Source organism: Gadus chalcogrammus, chromosome 2 (genome assembly GCF_026213295.1).
Source record: "Gadus chalcogrammus isolate NIFS_2021 chromosome 2, NIFS_Gcha_1.0, whole genome shotgun sequence".
In the NCBI taxonomy this organism is placed as follows: domain Eukaryota; kingdom Metazoa; phylum Chordata; class Actinopteri; order Gadiformes; family Gadidae; genus Gadus; species Gadus chalcogrammus.
In genome coordinates this window covers 18,660,530-18,679,928 of record NC_079413.1, presented here as the reverse complement: position 1 = coordinate 18,679,928, position 19,399 = coordinate 18,660,530, and the positions used below count along the sequence as shown (strand labels likewise).

The following is a 19,399-nucleotide window of genomic DNA, read 5'->3' as shown; positions in this document are numbered from 1 at the left end:
CGCAGCCCGCCCCCCCCGACAGCAGCAGGGTCTGGTTGATGAGCTGCTGCACCAGGTCCACCCGCCGGTTCCATTCCAGCTCTTGGGGGGGGCGGGGCCGGGCGTCCGCAGCATTGAGGTTGTCCCCCTCCTCCCCCGCTTCCTCCCCCTCCTCGCCCGTCTCCATGGCCTCGTAGATGGTGCAGAGGCCGGAGGAGGGTGACAGTGCCCCCGGTGGGCTGCGGCGGCTCTGCGCCAGGCGGTACTGCTGCTCCAGCTCCAGCTGCCACTGGAGGAGCTGCCGGCGCCGGCCCGCCTCCAGCTGCTGCTGCTGCTGCTGCAGCTGGAGCAGCTCGCGGCGCTGCTGCTCCAGCTGCCGCTGCTGCACCGCGCGCAGGTGCTCCTCCTCCTCCTGCCACCTCCTGCTGCGCCGCTCCTCCTCCTGCTCCTGCTGTCTCTGCTGCCCGCCACAGGGGGGCGGGGCGTAGGGCGGAGGGGGAGGGGCTGTCCGGGCGAAGTGGGCGGCCAGCGTGGGGTCGATGGGCCGACGGTTCCCGGGAACCTGCGCAAGGTAGTGGCTGTTGACGACGGGAACGAATGGAAGGCCGTGAAGGCGGTTGTGGTTGCGGTGGTCTTCCTGAGCGCCGGTGAGCCGCTCCTGATCTTCTAGCTCCGCTGCGTCTTTGTTGTCGTCTTCCTCCTCCTCTTCCTCTTGGTGGTTGTCCTCCTCCTCTTCCTCCTCCTCTTCCTCTCGGTGGGGCCGGTCTTCCTCCTCTGCCTCTCGGTAGGGCTGGTCTTCCTCCTCTTCATGTCGGTTGGGCTGGTCTTTCTCCTCTTCCTCGTTGAGGTGGTCTTCCTCCCCTGGGGACAGGCAGGGTCACTAGGCATCCGTTAGGGGGGCATGCAGAACCAAGACGGGGGTCCGGACGGACAGGGTGACGGGAGGAGAGGTCACGAGGCGACAGGGTGCAAAGGAACTAAAGGAACCGAACAGACGAAGACCAGGGGAACGAAACATAAGACCACCAACGAGGGAAGCCTCGGCGCTCCGTTGTGTCATAATGGTCGGGTCCTCTCCACTACGGTCGACCGGGAACAAGACTCATACTGGGAACCAGAATCATACTGGGAGCCAGACTCATCTTGCCAGCTCATTGGCTCTGTAGACAGGGCCCTCCCATACAGAAAGAGTTCTCTTTATATGATAGACCGAACAATTAAAACGATTTATCGAACATGAGGCGGGACAAATCGGAAAACCCAACCGGATCGGACCTGAGGAGCTCTGAGTCGTCCCTGAGCGGTCCACATGTCAGAACTGGGACGCACCCTCCCCTCCTGAGTCCTAACTCTTCATGCACAGGGAAAAGGCTGATACCGCAGCAGTAGAACCATCTAGACTTCCTCTGGAGAGAGGCTCATTATAAACATATCGTTAGAGGGAGGGTCTTTCCAATCCCATCAGCCCACCTCCTATTGATCTCCTGTTTGTTCTAACCGGCTCCTAAGAGGTCTTCACTAATGAAGTATCTGAACGACCTCCTAAAGTCCCATCAACACACAGCCAGCCTTCCTGCCAGCCATGTGATTTTATACATTAACTTTGTACTAATTGACCCGTTCTAGTTCTATGGTAGGAATGTTGGATAATGAGGATTTCAGGATCTTTCATAGTTTTGGATCTATGTACTTGCTAAGGGCAGCGATCTGATTGGACGAATTAGCCTTGGTTTTCGTCATGGTGATGAAATGCATTTCTGACCATTGTTTCCTCAGTGGGAACATTAATCAGAATCAGTAACATGACATCCAACCGTTGCAAATCATCCTTTAAGTCCAAAGTGTTCCTCTGCCCCTGTTAATGCTGGGGGATTGAGTTTCTGTGGTCTGTGTAGTGTGAGTCTGGTTCTAAGGTTCTAAGATACCTGGTCACAGGGCACTCAGGAGGAAACCTGCAGGAAGTGTTCTGTAGCTGCGACTCTTGAGTTTCAGAGTTCCTTCCTGTTCTCACGTACTGATTGGTCAGGAGGGGGAGGAGGTGTTCCAGAGTTGTTTACAAACACGTGTGGTCTAAGGATGTCATGGGTCTAATAGAATGTTACTAGATCTGCTCAAGAACTTCACTTCAGTTATTTGTAATACTGATTTGAATTAGAACCAAATATTGCCCCTCACACTTGGCCTTATATGTGAGCAATATTACATTCACTTTTGAAAACATTGCTAGATTGTTCTTATAAACATAGAGTCAATGTGTTCAGTGTTAATGATTTCTACGAGGAGGTTTGAGTACTTGAACCTCGGATCATCCTACGAGGTCAACAGGCCCTTTCCTGTCTGCTGTTTATTGGCTCAGAGCTCCTTCCTGCTACGTGTTTGTGTTTTGGTCGCGGTTCCCACCAGCCCAAAGGTTACAAGGTATGAGGTCATTCTGGGAGGAGGGGGGGACAGGGGGATCGGAGGGGGGGGTTTCGGACCACACTGGGGTCCAACCCCCATTATTCCACGGCAGCAAAATTCCATTAGCCAATCAACACCATTCGTCAACTCCACTTCCTGTTTACGCGTGGCGTTTGCATGGCGGGTGTGTGGAGGCCGGGTGCGTTGCCATGGGAACCAGACGACACGTAAACAAGGCGACAACAGAGGCATGCTGGGAAAAGAAGAAACAGGAGCGGGGGCCTTGTAATGATGTTTTAATGGAATTTTGAAGAGGAAAAAATAAAAACCCTAGTTAGTGAGAACCAATGGCTGAGGCCCGTGGCTAGTGTGGGGGCGGGGCCCCGCTAGGTAGTACACAACTTTATTTTTTTCATTGTTAGTTAAACATGCAAAGATACTGTTGAAATATTAAAACCCACTGCTCACTATCACAGTCACATCTCAGAAAGCACGCAGGGGAACCATCGCTTGAGTGATGGGGGAGGGGGGGGGGGGAACAACCGCAACCAATCACGTACTGTACATGTGACCGCATACATGACAAGCCTTGACAACCTACAGCGTCGTGGGGAACGCCCCAGCCTAGAAAACGGTTACGCTAGCGCCTTCACTAACGAGGTGGTTAATATGGAGCTTTATTTAGAGCTAACATCTCAAAGAACAGGAGAACAGAACCGCTCAGAGTGCTGAACTACAGAGAACACAGTCAGTGGACATAGGGCGGGGGCGGGGGGGGGGGGGGGGAACAGAACCAAAAGAACAACAAACAAAGAAGCAAATATAAAAGAAAACAAGAGAACTTTCGACAAGTAGTTCGGTAAAAACAGTAGGATAAATACACAGGCAGGTAGAGTCCATTCAGGGTCCTTTTTTTATGCTTTTCTTTTTCAAAGCTCAGTCACTCCGGACTATCAGTCAGTGCCCCGGGGTCAGGGGTCAGGGGGGGAGGGGGGGTGCTAAAGGGAAAGCAATGCTAATTAGTAGGAACCTTCTACTATAAAGTAGCTAATGTACGCGGACACCCTCCGAGCAGTCGAGCGTCGCAGCGGGAGGCGGCGTCTGGAAAACCTAAAGTTTGTTTGATATTTTATTCCCTCCATCATCTCCTTCCTTTAGTTTCAAAACCGTTTTCTACAATCTTCCTCTGGTCTCACCGGGGGGAGGGTTGGTGGGTGGGGGGGGAATGAGCCACGGGGCGTGGCAGTGGTGGGGGGGGGTGGAGGGGAAAAGGTGCATTCCAGGTGAGTTGGGGCGGAGGGGGGCGGGGCTTATACGTTACCTGCCAGAAAGCTATCAGTCTTATCACAGATGGTGGTGGAGTAGTAGGGGTCCTCCTTCTCCCCCTCTTCCTCCTCCTCCTCCTCCTCATCTTCCTCGTCTTCCTCCTCCCCCAGCAGGTGGTGCTCTCTGGGCTCCACCCCCTTCCCCCCCAGGCCGAAGTGGATCTGCTCCAGGCCCTCGGCGGGGTGGCCCAGGGGCAGCAGGTCCACGGGCCGGCCCAGCGGGGGGTCCTGGCCCAGCGGGGGGTCCGGGCCCTGGGCGGCGCCGGGCGTGAGGGTCATCTCCGTGATGAGGGCGGGGCTGCACTCCTCTGGCAGCTGGTCCTCGTTCTCCAGGGAGAAGATTCCGGGGCTCTTCCCGCAGCTCTCGGCCGTGGAGTGGGCGTTGGAGTTGGAGTTGGTGCAGTCGAAGGCGTACGACGCCACCGAGTTGGCCGACTGAGGCGTGGCCCCGCCCCCGTCCTCCTCCTCCAGGGCCGCGGGGTCACCGCCCGCGGGCGCGTCCTTCATGTGCATCTCGCCCTCTGCGTCGCTGGCCTCGTCTCCGGAGGCGGAGACCGACGAGGGGCCGGAGGCTGGCGCGGTGGGGGGCCCCGCCCCCATGACCTCGTCGGCGGGCAGCGTCTCGGCCTCCTCCTCCTCGCCGTCGCCCTTCTCCAGATGGATGCCCAGGTCCTGGTCCAGGTCGGCGTGCCGCGCCGACGGGACGGGCGTCTGCTGCTTGTCCGAGCGCGACTCCACCCCCGAGCTGCTGTCGTAGTCGTGCAGCTCCTCCGGGGTGCTGGTCTCGCTGCCGCTGTGGGCCGCCAGCGCCGCGCCGCTCAGGGTGGAGGACTGGGACATGGGCGGGGCAGCCAGGAGGGCCTCCTCCTGGGCCTGCTCCTCCTCCTCCTCTTCCTGCGTGCCGTGGAGCTCAGACTGAGGCGCCAGCGACGGGCCGCCGGCGCCCAGCCAGGCCTGGGCCGGGGAGCGGGCGGGGGACCCCCGAGTGGGGGTCTGGTCCTCGGCGGCGCCGCGGTCGGACCCAGGGCTGTGGGCGGCGGCGGGCGGGACGGCGGGCTGCGCCCAGGGGTCGGCGAAGGGGTTGTTCTGGCCCCAGGCGGAGGCGGGGGACAGGGCGGGCTGGGCGCCGCCGCGGTTCAGGTTGTCCAGGCGCTCGCCCTCGTTGAAGTCGTCCTCGTCGGCGTTCTCGCAGCTCTCCAGGCCGCTCTCCGTCACGCCCTCGCTGTGCATCTCCACGTCCTCGTCCTCCTCCTGCTCCTCCTCCTCCTGCTCCTGCTGCCTGAAGTCCTTCTGGTGCCGCTGGCCCTCGGCGCGCTCCGAGCTGACGTCCATGTCGTCCATGCGCTCCTCGTCCTCGTCCTCGTCCTCCTCCCCGGCCAGTGTCTCCACGTTGGGCGAGCCCATGAAGCCGCCGTCGCCCTCCGAGCCACGCAGGCTGCTGTCCACCAGGGCGTCCGAGCTCTGGGTGCCGTCCAGCAGTGCCATGTGCTGGGTGCTGCTGAGGTCCGACACCCCCTGCTGGCGGCTGCTGGCGCAGCTGCTGCTCACGTCCTCCGACTCCATGCCCGACAGGACGTCGTCGCCGTGCCAACCGGCCGACCCCCCGCCGCAGCCGAAGGCCCCGACCTGGAAGTCGTCGGCAGGCTGGTGGCCCAGGCGCCGCTGCTCCTCGTCTTCCTCGTCCTCGCCGGCGTCTTTGTCCTCGTTGATCTCCTCCTCCGCCTTCTCCACCTCCACCTCCTTCTCCCGGGGGGAGATCAGGGAGCCGAAGTGGTCCGTGTGAGCGGCTCCCGTCATTGGGGGCTGCAGCTCCATGTGGAGGTCGCCTGGAGGAGACTCCCCCAGGCCTCCGGGCCTGAAGATGAAGTCCTTCTCGTCCTCCTCTTCCTCCTCCTTCTCTCTGAACTTCTCGTCCTCCTCCGAGTCGGAGAGGACCTGGTCCATGCGGAGGTCCTCAGCAGCCTGGGCGGGGCGGTTCCCCCAAGGGTCTGAGTGGGCGTTCAGGTCCAGCTCAGGGGGGGGGCTCTGGGCCTGGTGGACGGGGGACAGGCCGGGGGGGGAGCAGGGCGGAGACATGACCGTGGTGCCCAGAGACGGGGCCGACACGCCGGGCGACGTGCCGAAGTACTGCATGTCCATCTGGGACGAGAGCGAGGGCATTGAGGCCCCTTCTGGATCCTCGTTGGATTCATAGGCTGACTCCGTAGTGGGCTCGGGGGTCGCTTCTCTGAAGTGATCTGTTGTTGTTTCCCTCAAGGGTTCTGGGGATGGATCTCTTTCTAGTTCTGGACATGGTTCCCTCATGGGTTCTGGTGTTGGTTCCCTCAAGAGTTCTGGAGTTGGTTCTCTCAGTTCAGGTGTTGGTTCTCTTTCTGGTTCTGGAGTTGGTTCCCTCATGGGTTCTGGAGTTGGTTCCCTCAAGAGTTCTGGGGTTAGTTCCCTCAAGAGTTCTGGAGTTGGTTCTCTTTCTGGTTCTGGAGTTGGTTCTCTTTCTGGTTCTGGAGTTGGTTCCCTCATGGGCTCTGGAGTTGGTTCTCTCATGGGTTCTGGAGTTGGTTCTCTCATGGGTTCTGGAGTTGGTTCCCTCATGGGTTCTGGAGTTGGTTCCCTCATGGGTTCTGGAGTTGGTTCTCTTTCTGGTTCTGGAGTTGGTTCCCTTATGGACTCTGGAGTTGGTTCTCTTTCTGGTTCTGGAGTTGGTTCCCTCATGGGCTCTGGAGTTGGTTCTCTTTCTGGTTCTGGAGTTGGTTCCCTCATGGGCTCTGGAGTTGGTTCTCTTTCTGGTTCTGGAGTTGGTTCCCTCATGGGCTCTGGAGTTGATTCCCTCAGCTGTGGTGTTGGTTCTCTTGCAGGTTCTGGTGTTGGTTCTCTTGCAGGTTCTGGTGTGGGATCTCTGGCAGGTTCGGTGGCCTCTAAGGCCGGTTCTGCGATGATCTCCAAGGTGGGTTCCGCTGAAAGGCCTTCTGTCATCGCGGCAGTCTCCTCTACGACAGGAACCTCTGGTTCTGCCAAGGGCGCGGGTTCCTCCGCTCCGCCCATGACGGCGGCAGCTGTAGCGACCGCAGCCGCGACAGCGACGGTGACCCCAGCCGCTTCCATCTCTGCGGTCTCGGGAGCAACGCCCTTGGGCCCGCGCTTCACGGGGGTGGGCGTGCTACTGCCCACCGTCTTCTTGGGGCTGGCCTTGGCCGCTTTGGGGCCGGGGGTCTTGGAGGGTGCGGCCCGGGCCTCCGCCGTTTTGGGCCGGGGGGCCGTCTTGCTGTCGGCAGCCTTGCTCGCGGCGGGCTTCTTGGCGGCGGCGTCCGGTTTGGGGGAGGATTTGGGGGGCTCTGATTTGGTGGCTTTAGCGGCGGGGGAGGGGCGTGTGAGGGGGGCGGCGGCGGGCTTCTTGGCCGCCGGGGTGGAGGGCTTGGAAACATCTGAAGAGAGAGAACCAGGGAGGTTAACATTACAGCTCACTGATCAGGTCACTGAAGCCTTCATCCAGAGGAGCCAGACTGGCAACTGGCTCCAGGATGCATTGGGGGTGCACCCCAGAGCCTTCTGGCTGGGACCCTAACCACGAGACCACTGTTTTACAAACATTACAAACCTGGTCTACGGTCACCGTCCTACCGGAGGTATCTGTGTGTACGCTGTTGAAAATCTCCATTGGGACGTGGGATTTTTCGTTTCACGATTTCTTTACAATAACGTCTAAAATAATGATAAAGATTATTGAAAATAAATATAATATAAATATTGTTCAGTAAATATCGTTTTATGGCTTGTAATGATTTAAAAAATAGTTCCGTTTTTTTTCTGTGTATTTATATCTATGACTAAATCTTAGCACCTTTTGCCAAGTCTCTACCTGAAGTCGCTCTCTGACCAGCATGTACATTCTAACACTAAATACACCATACAGAAGATCAGTACCACCTCTTTTAACCTGCTTAATAAATGACTGATTAGTGAAACCCTCCTCTCACCCTTCTTGATGGGCGTGGCCGTCTTGGCTGCCTGTGGCGCCGGGGTCTTGCCAGCAGAGGGCGTGGTGGTGGTCTTGGGGCCCGCTGGTTTGGGCGTGGTGGAGGTCCTGGTTGGGGCCGGTTTGGGCGGGGGGGTGGCAGTCTTGGCGGGGCCAGTCCCTGGGGCCCGCGTGGAGGCCGAGGAGGGGCGGCTCGCGCTAGTCGGTCTGAAGAACAAAACAAACCCCACGTTAGACAGAAACCTTCCTGGGGGGGGCTCAGGGTCAGAGGTCAGCTCCTCCACTGGAGGGGTTCGTGGAGACACAGAGTTCTGTCTGCTTCAGTGCGTCCTGGAGGCGAGCTGATGTCTCCAGAGGCACAGTGTACTAAAGGGACGAGGCACAAGCAGGAGTAAAGAACAAAGAAACATAAAAATGATAAGCTGGTTGACTATCTCTGATACACTATCTCCAATAAACCCACTAATAATCCCTCTCCTTGCGTCTGATCCTACAGCCACCATGCACTCTGTCCAGTTGTACTTCTGACACCAGGCTGGGCAGCGGGTTGTTTGAGCGACTCCTGAGTTGATTGTATTTCTTATGGTTCTCAGACTGACCTGTAAGTGGATTTAGATTTTTGACCTGAATCATAGACGTAGATGTAAGCACATCGATAAATGAGGATGTGATGGGCTGACTCCAGGTCAGAGAGACATCTATTATAGCCGTGTGTGAAGGCATCTTCCAGAAGCTTCTCTACCGCTGAGAGGTCAGGTCCCAGAACGACTCTACACCACCATCTACGAGTTGGTTAACCCAGAGAGACTCTCAGAGCAGGAAGTGAATCATTTGGAAAGACATTAATAATCAACCCAAGAGCCAAAAGATGGCTCCATTGCATAAAATACTGCGCGTACACACACACGCACACACACACACACACACACACTTACGCGCAAGCACACACACGCTAAATTCCATTTACTGCAGATTTTCCTCATTGGTTCTGCTTCAGCCCAGACCAGATCCAACAGGCCAGAGAAAACCCATCTCCTGTTAGTCTCCTGGGGCTCCAGACTACAGTGGACGCCTGATGCCGCAAGCCCTAACCCTTTGGACACTCATCTAGTTAGGACTGGCAGGAAGGGGGGAGGGGGAGGTGAGAGGGAGGAGGGGGAGCAAGGGTAAGAGAGAGACAAGGAGAGGGGGATGGGGACGGAGGGAGGGAGAATAGAGGAAAGAGGAATGGAGAGGTGAGGAGAGAGGAGAGGAGGGAGGGGGGAGGGAGGTGAGATGGGAAGGAGAGGTGAGGAGAGTGGAGAAGATGGAGGGTAGGTTGTGGAGGGAGAGAGAGGAGAGAGGAGAGGAGAGGGGGGAGGAGAGATGGAGGGACGTAAAGAGGAATGATGAGGGAGTGCGGCAGCCAGGGAGGCAGAGATGAGCAGGAGGGGGAAGACGTTATAGTAGGAATAACGCGGAGGAAAGGGAGGGAAGATGATCTGGCAGAATGGGGCCTGGCAAAGAGAGGATGGAGGGAGGGGGTGAGAGAGGGAGGGAGGGAAAGGGAGAGAGGGGTGGATGAGTTCGGGACCCTCACACAGCGTTAATATTTTATTCTGTAAGAGGAACAGAAATAGCATCATGCCTGAAGTTAAGGGCGGTCCTCCGGCTTTCTAATCCACTGAGAAGCAGACAGAGGATGGGGAGGAGGAAGAGGGTGAGCTTGAGGAGAAGGAGGAAAGAAGAGGATGAGAATGAGCAGAAAGTGGAGGTAGAAGAAAAGGAGGAAGAGGGGTAGAAGAAGGAAGAGGAGGAGGAGGAGGAGGAGGAGGAGGAGGAGGAGGAGGAGGAGGAGGAGGAGCAGCAGGTAGTCTCCACCCCTGCATTTTCATATCACTTCCGTGCTCCACTCCCACCTAAAGGCCTCAGTAAGTCTGTCAGGGTGCAGTCTGTCAGGATGCAGTCTGAGTGAACGCCTCCAACAGACCTTTTGTGCAGCGCTTCTCGCCTGCCTGTGGGCGCGCTCTGAGGCGTGGAACACATCCAGCCATTGTTGGGACACACCTGGGTGGTTGATCATATCACATTTTAATCGTCCTCATCATCTTAATCCTCTAACCACCACGTTCAACTGCAGCTCATTATGTCTAATACTGGAATAAAGGACATTGCGGTGAGGGGCTTGGTTATGGTATTACCGACACAAAGACCGGGAGAGGAGGGAGATTTTAAAGCGAGTGTCAGGGGATTTCAAATGTGGCACTTGGCGTCTGGACAGGAACGGAGTTCATCACAAGTCGTGTGCAACATTCATACAGTCACAGCACAACCAGTCATTGCGGCCGTGCTCAGACACTGGTGTGATGTTGAGCTCATGGAACGGGCTCAGAGCTCAGAGACACCAACAGTGGCTCGACAGTGACACGCAGCCAACACAATGACTGGACTCAGGCCACTTCCACGAACCCTGAATTAGGTCATGTGCAGAAGGCTCTCAGAAACCACAACAAGCTAATGACTCCAGTTATAAAAGAGGGCTGTGTTTTGAAAGGATATCAATACAGTGTGTGTGTGTTTCTGTGAGTATGCAGTCTTTTGGTTTGTTTGTTTACGTTAGGTTGCGAGCAATGAGGGCAGGAGGAAAAGGCAGTTGGTTCTGAAGGGAATAAACCACTGGACGGGGGTGGTTCTTATTAATCTGGATGATCCCAAACAGGATAAGAGGATGAGGTAAGAGGTAGGAGAGTCTGGTGGATTTACTCATTAGTAGTACAAAAATAAACATAAACATAAATAAATAGTATCTCGTAGAATTCCGCGAGAGATACGAGTTCATGTTTGGCTCTGAGAGAACATGGATCCCCCTGTATCACGTGGGGCTCTGCACCCAGCCTCCTGAGTGCTGCTCAGGGTCTGAGCGGGCCATCAGCCACAATGGATGGGTGGTCTGGTGGTGCATCGGGGGTCGTTAGTGTAACAAAGCCCCCCGGCTGCCTGGCACAGGACCAGCGCTCAGCGGACACGAGGCCGGGCGGTAAGGCGTCATGGTTGTCATCGGCTGTTTGTTCTGTAATTAACATCGCTGATGAGTTAATGGCCGAGGGGTCGGAGACCGCGGTGAAGGGGTGAAAACATGCATAACAATCTCTGAAGCATTAAGCAGTATCTGCTGGGGAGTATATGGGGGTGAGCGTGGGGGTGTATCTGCTGGGGGGTATATGGGGGTGAGCCTGGGGGTTGATCTAATGGGGAAACGATGTGGTGCTGCCGGCCAACGCAGCCCAGCGAGGTTCAGACCTGACGCAGGAGGTAAACCCTGGCGTGGCGGAGGAGCTGATAGATTAGAGACTCAGCCTGATGAGTGGCCTGGGGATTGCCACCTAAACAACCAATTAACATTTAACACGTGCTGCTCTACAGAGGCAGACTAGCGGCACTATAACCGGAACGGACAGTCACTTCCTTCAGGACTATCCGGGATGTCCTCAGATAGCCCGGCCAGAGAGCTCTGTATTGTCACGGTGCTGTTTGTTAACATACGCACTGTTTTATTATCATACACACGATTTTAGCTTTTAGCTTAAGCTTATTTGGATCAAGTGTGGTTAAATGACATACAGAGAGATGTATTAATCTTTTATCTTTTTAGTGTACACAGAAGTTGATGAATGTACAGCTGCTTACTACCTGCGTTTTAGTTTAGTAACATACAGCATGGTTATTAACCGATTACGTACAGCATGGTTATAAACCGATTTCGTACAGCATGGTTATTAACCTATAATGTATACTATGGTTATTAAAGAGATACTTCACCGGTGGGAATATGAAGGTTTTATGAATTAAATAATTCAATGTATTATAAATGTGAAAAAAAAATTGAAATCGGTTCATCCTAGCCTGAAAAAAGGCAGAAAGAGTGTTTTCATGGTCTCTCTGGCTCAAAGTAAGAAAACCTCCAACTACCACAGTGCATTGTGCTCGCTGCCCCGCCCACCTGTCGGTCTCCCGTCCCCCTCATTCCCCCTCAGTACGCGAGCTCCCGCCCCCTCTCATTCCTTATTGGTGGAAAAATTTGCCACCAAAAGTGTGTTGTAGTCCCCTTCTAGCGGGACAAGAGGTTTCTCCCGAAATGACGTCAAACTCGTCATTTGACGTCATTTCGGGAGAAAATTAGATGAGAAAAAATGGGACAAGGGGAGACTGGTTTAGACTGATATTTATTTATATATTTATTTATATTACAATAGCGATTTTATAATGATAGAACGCCGGTTCTAAATGGGTGAAGTATCCCTTTAATGTACCGTAGGGCACATTTATCTTTACACTGCTGAAGGTATCAGACTGAGAGCTGATCCGACAGTGATGGTTTGGATCAAGCGATGCTGGGTGTGAGGAGCCCAGCAGTGGTGCGAGGAGACGCAGGGAGGAGACGTGGTTAAGGAGGTCAGAGGAGAACGCACGCTGATAACCAGCCAGCTCCTGCCTCCAGCTAACAGCTAAACACAGAGGAAGAACTGCAAGAGAGAGAGCTGCACATAACAAGGAGGCAGGTTGACTCTGGCTGCAGGGACAAAGGGGTTGGTTTGTGTGTGTGTAATACTAGGATTAGAACTACTGAGGGAGAGAGAGCACAAGAGATGGATAGACAGAGAGGGGGTAAAGCAGATAGAATGAGATTGTGTTTGAGATGGAGAGTGAGGGGAGGATAGAGTAAGACAGAGAGATGTAAAGAGCTTCTCCTGCACTGCTTTGGCAATGTGAATGTTTATATTCCAATAAAGCACCTTTTTATTGAATTGGGAGAGTGTAAGCATGGAGAGAGGGTACCAGACTCCCGGACCCCTAATGCTCCTGCTCCACTGGGCGGGGGATTCTGGAGAACCAAGATGGCTGCTGGGTGAAGCGGGCTCAGCGGGCTGTTCAACATGGCCGCATCGTTCTCACATGACTCTGTGGTCACACACACACACACACACACACACACACACACACACACACACACACACACACACACACACACACACACACACACACACACACACACACACACACACACACACACACACACACACACACACACCCTTTGCCACTTAATCCATTTGGTGATTAGTTTGTGGTTGTTGACGCCCCCATCCTCCTCCTGCCTTCTTTTCCTCTCCTCTTCCTCCCCCCTTCTCCCCTGACATAAAACCCATATATGGGCATATCCTGGAGCCACGCCCAGGGAGGAACAAGACGTTATTAGCATAGCCTAGCATCCCGCTGTACCGTGGGCTAGTGTAGCCTAGCATCTCAAATTAATGTGTATCATAGCTGGGCGGTAACCTGCACTGCATGGTAACATGACTTGGCATCTGAATCCCTCTGTAGTGCATGTTAGCGTAGCCTAGCATCCCAGAGTACTGTATGGTAGCATGACTTAGCGTTCAACTCCCTCTGTAGTGCATGTTAGCATAGCCTAGCATCTCACTGCACTGTATGGTAGCATGACTTAGCATTCAACTCCCTCTGTAGTGCATGTTAGCGTAGACTAGCCTGAATACCACACATGTACTACCACCATTACTGTACTGTAGCATAGCCTAGTATTGGCTGTACTTTAGCATAGCATAGTCTAGCGTTGGCTGTACTGTAGCATAGCATAGTCTAGCCTCTGCCTCTACTGTACTGGCATTCGCCAGCCTTGTCTGTACTTTACATAAACACAGCATGCTACCCACGTGGTGATGGTGCACTCAATCTACGCCTGTACCCGAGAGGGCCAGTTAATGGAGCCAACACGCACGCGCGCACACACACACACACACACACACACACACACACACACACACACACACACACACACACACACACACACACACACACACACACACACACACACACACACACACACACACACACACACACACGTGTGTTGAGTGAAGAGTGACGTGAATGATACAGCTGTTTAGTCCAAACGTCGTCCATCTTCCACAGTCCCTACCTCTATCCATCTCTTGCTTGCCCTCTCGCTTTCTCTCTCTCTCTCTCGCTCTCTGCACCTTCCACATGACAGACGACCAAGAGAGCGATTGAGAGAGCAAAAGAGAGAGAGAGAGAGACGATAGAGAGAGAAAGAGGTGCCCAGCATGACACATACGCCTATAGGTACGTGTTCAGCCAACTAACCATCCCACACACACACACACACACACACACACACACACACACACACACACACACACACACACACACACACACACACACACACACACACACACACACACACACACACACACACACACACACACACACACACACACACACGCCATATGGAGAGCTGTTCATGGTCAAGGTGTGCACGGTAATTGCGAGACTTCCCAGCTACAAAGGCTGCCGTCCAGATATCACACACGTGCTCACTCACAAATGCACACACGCACAAACACGGAGGCACGCAGCTGGACACACAAACACACACACGCAGGCTGGGCCCCGTAAAGACCATATAGGAGTGTATAGTGGGCTGCACACCCAGCGCAGCACCATTAATCTGCAGCTATAGCGGGCCGCGTTAAGGCTGCCTGCTAGCGATGGAGGACCGCATTGACTGGGGAGGGAGATTGTGGCTGTAGTCTTTATGTTCTTAATCTAAGGTATCATACCTTAACTGAAAAACACGACAATATGAATATAGAGGTTGTTGGACAGACAAAGGGGGAAGGCAAAACAAGCAAATCGGTGGAAACAGAGAAGGAATTACGTGTAACACAGGGCGGATATCGACCCTGGGTAAGACCGCGGCTGGATGCTGCATGCAAGCAGACTACTGAGTAGAGCCCTATAGAAACACATTATAATCTATGGTTGTAATAAATGCATTACCACTAACGGAACCATAGCAGCCGGGCTAAAGGATGGGGAACTTAATTATATCCACCTGGTTCTCTGGAGGAAGATAAAGAGTGTGTCTTAGTTCACTCAAAAAAGCCATGGCTCACGTTTGTCTGCCTGAAGCATGCATCTTTGTATTTTAAAGTATTCCCGGAGCCTATCTGTGGTTGACTGCATCACTTTGTGGGTTTATTTATTTGGGGAATAAGGTGTAAATGTATGGTATGTTTGATTGATGCCTGTGTGTGTGTGTGTGTGTGTGTGTGTGTGTGTGTGTGTGTGTGTGTGTGTGTCTGTGTGTGTGTGTGTGTGTGTGTGTACCATGCAAAGCAGGGTGTGTCTTCAAAACTGAGTGGTATTTCATCTTTCAGCCAATCAGGAGATGCCGTGTTTAAACGTCGAGACAAGGACACTCAACCAAGAGAGATTTATAGATGTGTTAAGGCACATGCACGCAAACACACACACACACACACACACACACACACACACACACACACACACACACACACACACACACACACACACACACACACACACACACACACACACACACACACACACACACGTCATCGCCCCTGCCAGGAAAGGGTGTGTGTGTCAGATGAACTACACATCTCTCTCTCGGTCTCTTTCAGTAGGTTGGCCTCCAGCATTGAGCTCAACACTCACCAACACACACTAGGTTCATGTTAACAGTTAATTGATTATCAATTATTGTCTGTTAGTTTTAATCGATAACGTGGAATTAGATAGATCTAGAGAATCAAATGAAAAGGTGAGTTAACATAATTCCTGCTTGGGCATGAGCTAACTTGAGCACGAGTTCTTCTGATTCATCATCAGTGTTACTTAGCATCAGCCAGTTACCAGTAAGCACCACCAGCGTAGCAGACAGAGCTAACACCTTAGGTGAGGCTGATGCTCCTGTGATGACAAGCCTTCCATTCCTGATAATGACCAGATCCACAGATTTATGTGTTCATTGTTAACACTGGGCATTACTGAAATGTCTTCAGCCCTTGCAACCCTAACACACACACACACACACACACACACACACACACACACACACACACACACACACACACACACACACACACACACACACACACACACACACACACACACACTATCTATATGCATATGACTTTATGAATATAGTTATTGGTACTCTGGGATCAATTGCCCAAGTGTTTATCTGGCCACGTTTCAGAACTACTTAGTAAGGTATTGATTCACCTCCGGGCCGAGAGATGTATTGCATCATCTCTATCATCTATCATATACTGACAGCCTGCATGGGGGGGGCGGGGTAACAGTGGTCTGAGATGTCTCCTACATCATGGGAGCGGCTCTGGAGCGTGGTTGTCTGGCTACTGGAAGATCGCTGGTTCGATACCCAGCCCTCGTGACCAACTGTCCTGTGTCGTTGAGCAAGGAACAGGGTTCTGGGTTCGAACCCCAATGTCCACAGTCCAACCTTATCATTAAGCAGGAGGTCTAGGCCCTACCTGTGTCCCTAATGACATGACTCTAAAATCAATAAAACAGTTTACACTGGAAATCACAAAGCATTGGCTCCCCACAATTACATTGAAGGGATTTTGCTGACGCTTTTATCCAAAGTGACTGACATCCATTCATTCACACATTCACAAACCGACGGCGGAGTCAACCACACAAGGCGACAGCCAGCTCGTCGGTATCTTGCTCAGAGACACCTCGACACGCAGCTAGGAGGAGCCGGGGATCGAACTAGCAACCTTCCGGTTATCAGTAAACCCGCTCTACATCATCTAACATTAGTAGAGCGAGTCTCCTTTAAGGTACATATTCCAGACCGGGAGAGACAGAAAGAGGACAGTGATTCACCAAACACAAGAACAAACAGACATGGGGGGGAGTGTGTGGAACATCAGACCCCCCAGGTCAGCTCCCAGGGGGTCACCACCTTCCTCATCATCATCCTCACACAGAGGCCTCTTTCAGGTCCACTGCTGAGGCTCACAGCACCCCGTGGTGCCACGTCACCCAGCGTGATCCAGGTACATGCTGACCCAGTTACATGCACACGCACATGCACGCACAAACACACACACACACACACGTATACACATGAATCCACATGCACATGTTGCCAGACACGCACACGAATACGCACAGATGAACATACACACACACACACACAGACACACACACACATATACACACACACACACACACACACGTAAATACACACAGATAGACATATTCACACACACTCGCACACACTCATAAGTACACATGAATTATATCCACACACAGAGATGTACAGGTTTGGTATTGAACTTCTAGAGGATGCACCTTGACGTAGACCACCAGGTCTTCCTGCTCTATGTGGAGGGTCAGAGGCCCTCAGGGGCCCAGAGTGGAGAGGCCCTCCCAGACCAGGCCCCCTAGCTCCTCACCTCGGATCAGGAGGTCTTTGTAGGGCTGGATGTGTTCCACAAACGTCCTCTGTTCTACCGTACAGCTTTATTACGTGTTAGTGTTTATTAAGAGCTTAGCAGTGGTGATGGTGGGGGTGGTGGTGGCGGTGGTGTGAGGGATTATTTTAGTTTTTTAATAAAAACCAGGGGGAGGGGCTTTATGGTGCATTTCCACCGGACTGTGCTGTTCGGTTCGGTTCGCAAAGGTGCGGCACGGTTCGTGTTTCCACCGCCAAAGGTGTGCGTGACCCGGACGGAGCCGGGCTGAGCCGTACTCGTTTCGCAATCGTCAACAGTACTCCTCCGTTGGGGTACTGAGACGGCTGAAAAGGTGCCGACAAGTTCGAGCTACACACGCCCTCCGTTGATTGGTCGACAGAATCGTCACTTACGGGTGACATTGGGATTAAATCAAACAAACAGTACCCGCGAGGTATTGTTCTGGACAATGGACATGTCACGCAAAACTTTAGCTTGGGCGAACACTGTGTCGCGCTGCTATTGTGCCACAATGTTTACGTAGCTGCTGCGGCGATCGACATCCAGCCTACCATAAGGTTACTGTCGGCGGTGGAAACGCGACCTCGGAACTGAGGACGAGGGACGAGGGACGACTGTAGCAACTGATGCAGAGAAACACACACAAAAACATCAGTATAGGGTGGGTGGGGGGGGAGGCACACCCACCTGGTTGTCTTGGCAACAGGAGCTTTATCTGGCTTGGGCGAGGCAGCTGAGCTGGACTTGGTTGGAGCTGGAGAGAGAGAGAGAGAGAGAGAGAGAGAGAGAGAGAGAGAGAGAGAGAGAGAGAGAGAGAGAGAGAGAGAGAGAGAGAGACAGAGACAGAGACAGAGACAGAGACAGAGACAGAGACAGAGAGAGAGAGAGAGAGAGAGAGAGAGAGAGAGAGAGAGAGAGAGAGAGAGCGAGCGAGAGCGAGAGCGAGAGAGTGAGAGAGAGAGAATAGGAGAAAAGGCAAGCAGGGAGACAAAGGGATTATTAGTGAGGGACAAAAGAAACGTTGAATGGCAGAGAGAGCGACAGGAGAGAGAGTACAAGGGATAGGGAGAAGAGGATAAGAGATAGAAGACACAGGGGAGGGAGAGAGAGAGAAGGGAGGGAGAGAAAGGTGTGATGGAGGGAAGAAGAGAGTGAGGGAGGGGAGGAGGGAAGAGAGAGAGCATATTAGAGAAGAGAAACAGACTACAGCATGTAAGCAATGACCTCATGACTCAGATGAGAGAGCGTTTTGATTGGCCAGGTTATAAATCTAACTAGTGACACGTTGGCTGGGATCTAGGCCACTTCTATATTAGCACTGTTCACTCCTGCGTGGCTAACTAGAGCACAGAACACACACACATTCATCATGTTACAATGAGCACCCAAAGACTAACAATCAACCCTTTTAGCTCATGTTTCTGGTTATTTTCACCTAGAAACTAAAAATGGTCTCAGTCCTTAAGTGTTGGACCAGTATTTACATATCTTAGTAGCAGAATAATAGTTTATCATAGCATAGTAATAGTATTGCAGTAGAGTATTACTGTGGTTCATATCACCAGACCTTCTCTCTAGTCGCCTAGATGTTCTGTAACATGTCATCCAACTACAGAGTGAGTCTCAGACTGTGAGACTCTGTGTTGTGTGACTAGTGGACCAAGGTCTGCCTACTTTAGATTACCTTCTTAGAGCTGAGGGTAAATAGTAACGTAACAGGTGATGATGAAAGGAAAAATAATAATAACAATAGAACACAGATATCCAATAGAATAAAAGGACATCAAAGATAAGCCCTTCAGTACAACAGGGCAGTAGAGTGTTGTTACCTGCTGGCTTCTTAGCAGCGGGCGCGGCAGCCGGTTTGGGGGCTGGCGCAGCAGTTGGGGTCTTCTTGGGGCCCAGGGCGCTGGAGGGGCGAGCGGTCGCTGGCGGCTTCTTCTCCAGGGACTTGGGGGCCGTCTTGGTGGCCGGGGCGCCGGTGGAGCCCGCTGGTTTCTTGGCGGGCGCGGCGGTCTTCTTGTCGGCCGCGGAGGGGGTGGTCTTCTTGGCCACCCCGTTGGTCTTGGCCACGCCCTCACTCTTGGCCACCCCGTTGGTCTTGGATGTTCCGTTGCTGAGCCGGCTCTGGGCGGTGCCGGGCCGCGAGCCGGTGGCGGTCTTGGCCGGGGCGGCAGTCCCGGGCTTGGTCTTGGCCCCGGCCTTGCCGGCGGTCTTGGCTTTGGGGTCGGCGGGGGTCTTGGTGGTGGGGACCTTCGCTGGGGCCTCCCCCTCAACCAGCTCTATCGGCGGGGGTCCTGTCTGCTCCTCCAATGGGCTGGCCGCCTGGCTAGGCTCCTCCCCCGAGGCGGGCGGCCCCGCCTCGTTAACCTCGTTGGACTCCAGCACTTCCA

The 19,399-nt window shown here is 53.5% G+C and overlaps 1 protein-coding gene across 1 annotated transcript in view; it reads right to left on the bottom strand.

Moving 5' to 3' along the window:
- Positions 1-3,638: 3,638 nt before the first annotated feature.
- The window catches only part of prr36b (proline rich 36b), a 39,295-nt gene continuing 23,534 nt past the window's right edge, over positions 3,639-19,399 (bottom strand). Inside the window, exons 2-5 of the mRNA XM_056604785.1 lie at positions 18,836-19,399; positions 17,694-17,760; positions 7,676-7,881; positions 3,639-7,123 (exon numbers count right to left, since the gene is read on the bottom strand). The exon at positions 18,836-19,399 is cut by the window's right edge and continues 105 nt beyond it. Of these exons, the coding sequence (XP_056460760.1) occupies positions 3,690-7,123; positions 7,676-7,881; positions 17,694-17,760; positions 18,836-19,399 (4,271 nt within the window). The 3' untranslated portion in view covers positions 3,639-3,689. The remainder of the gene's footprint in view (positions 7,124-7,675; positions 7,882-17,693; positions 17,761-18,835) is intronic.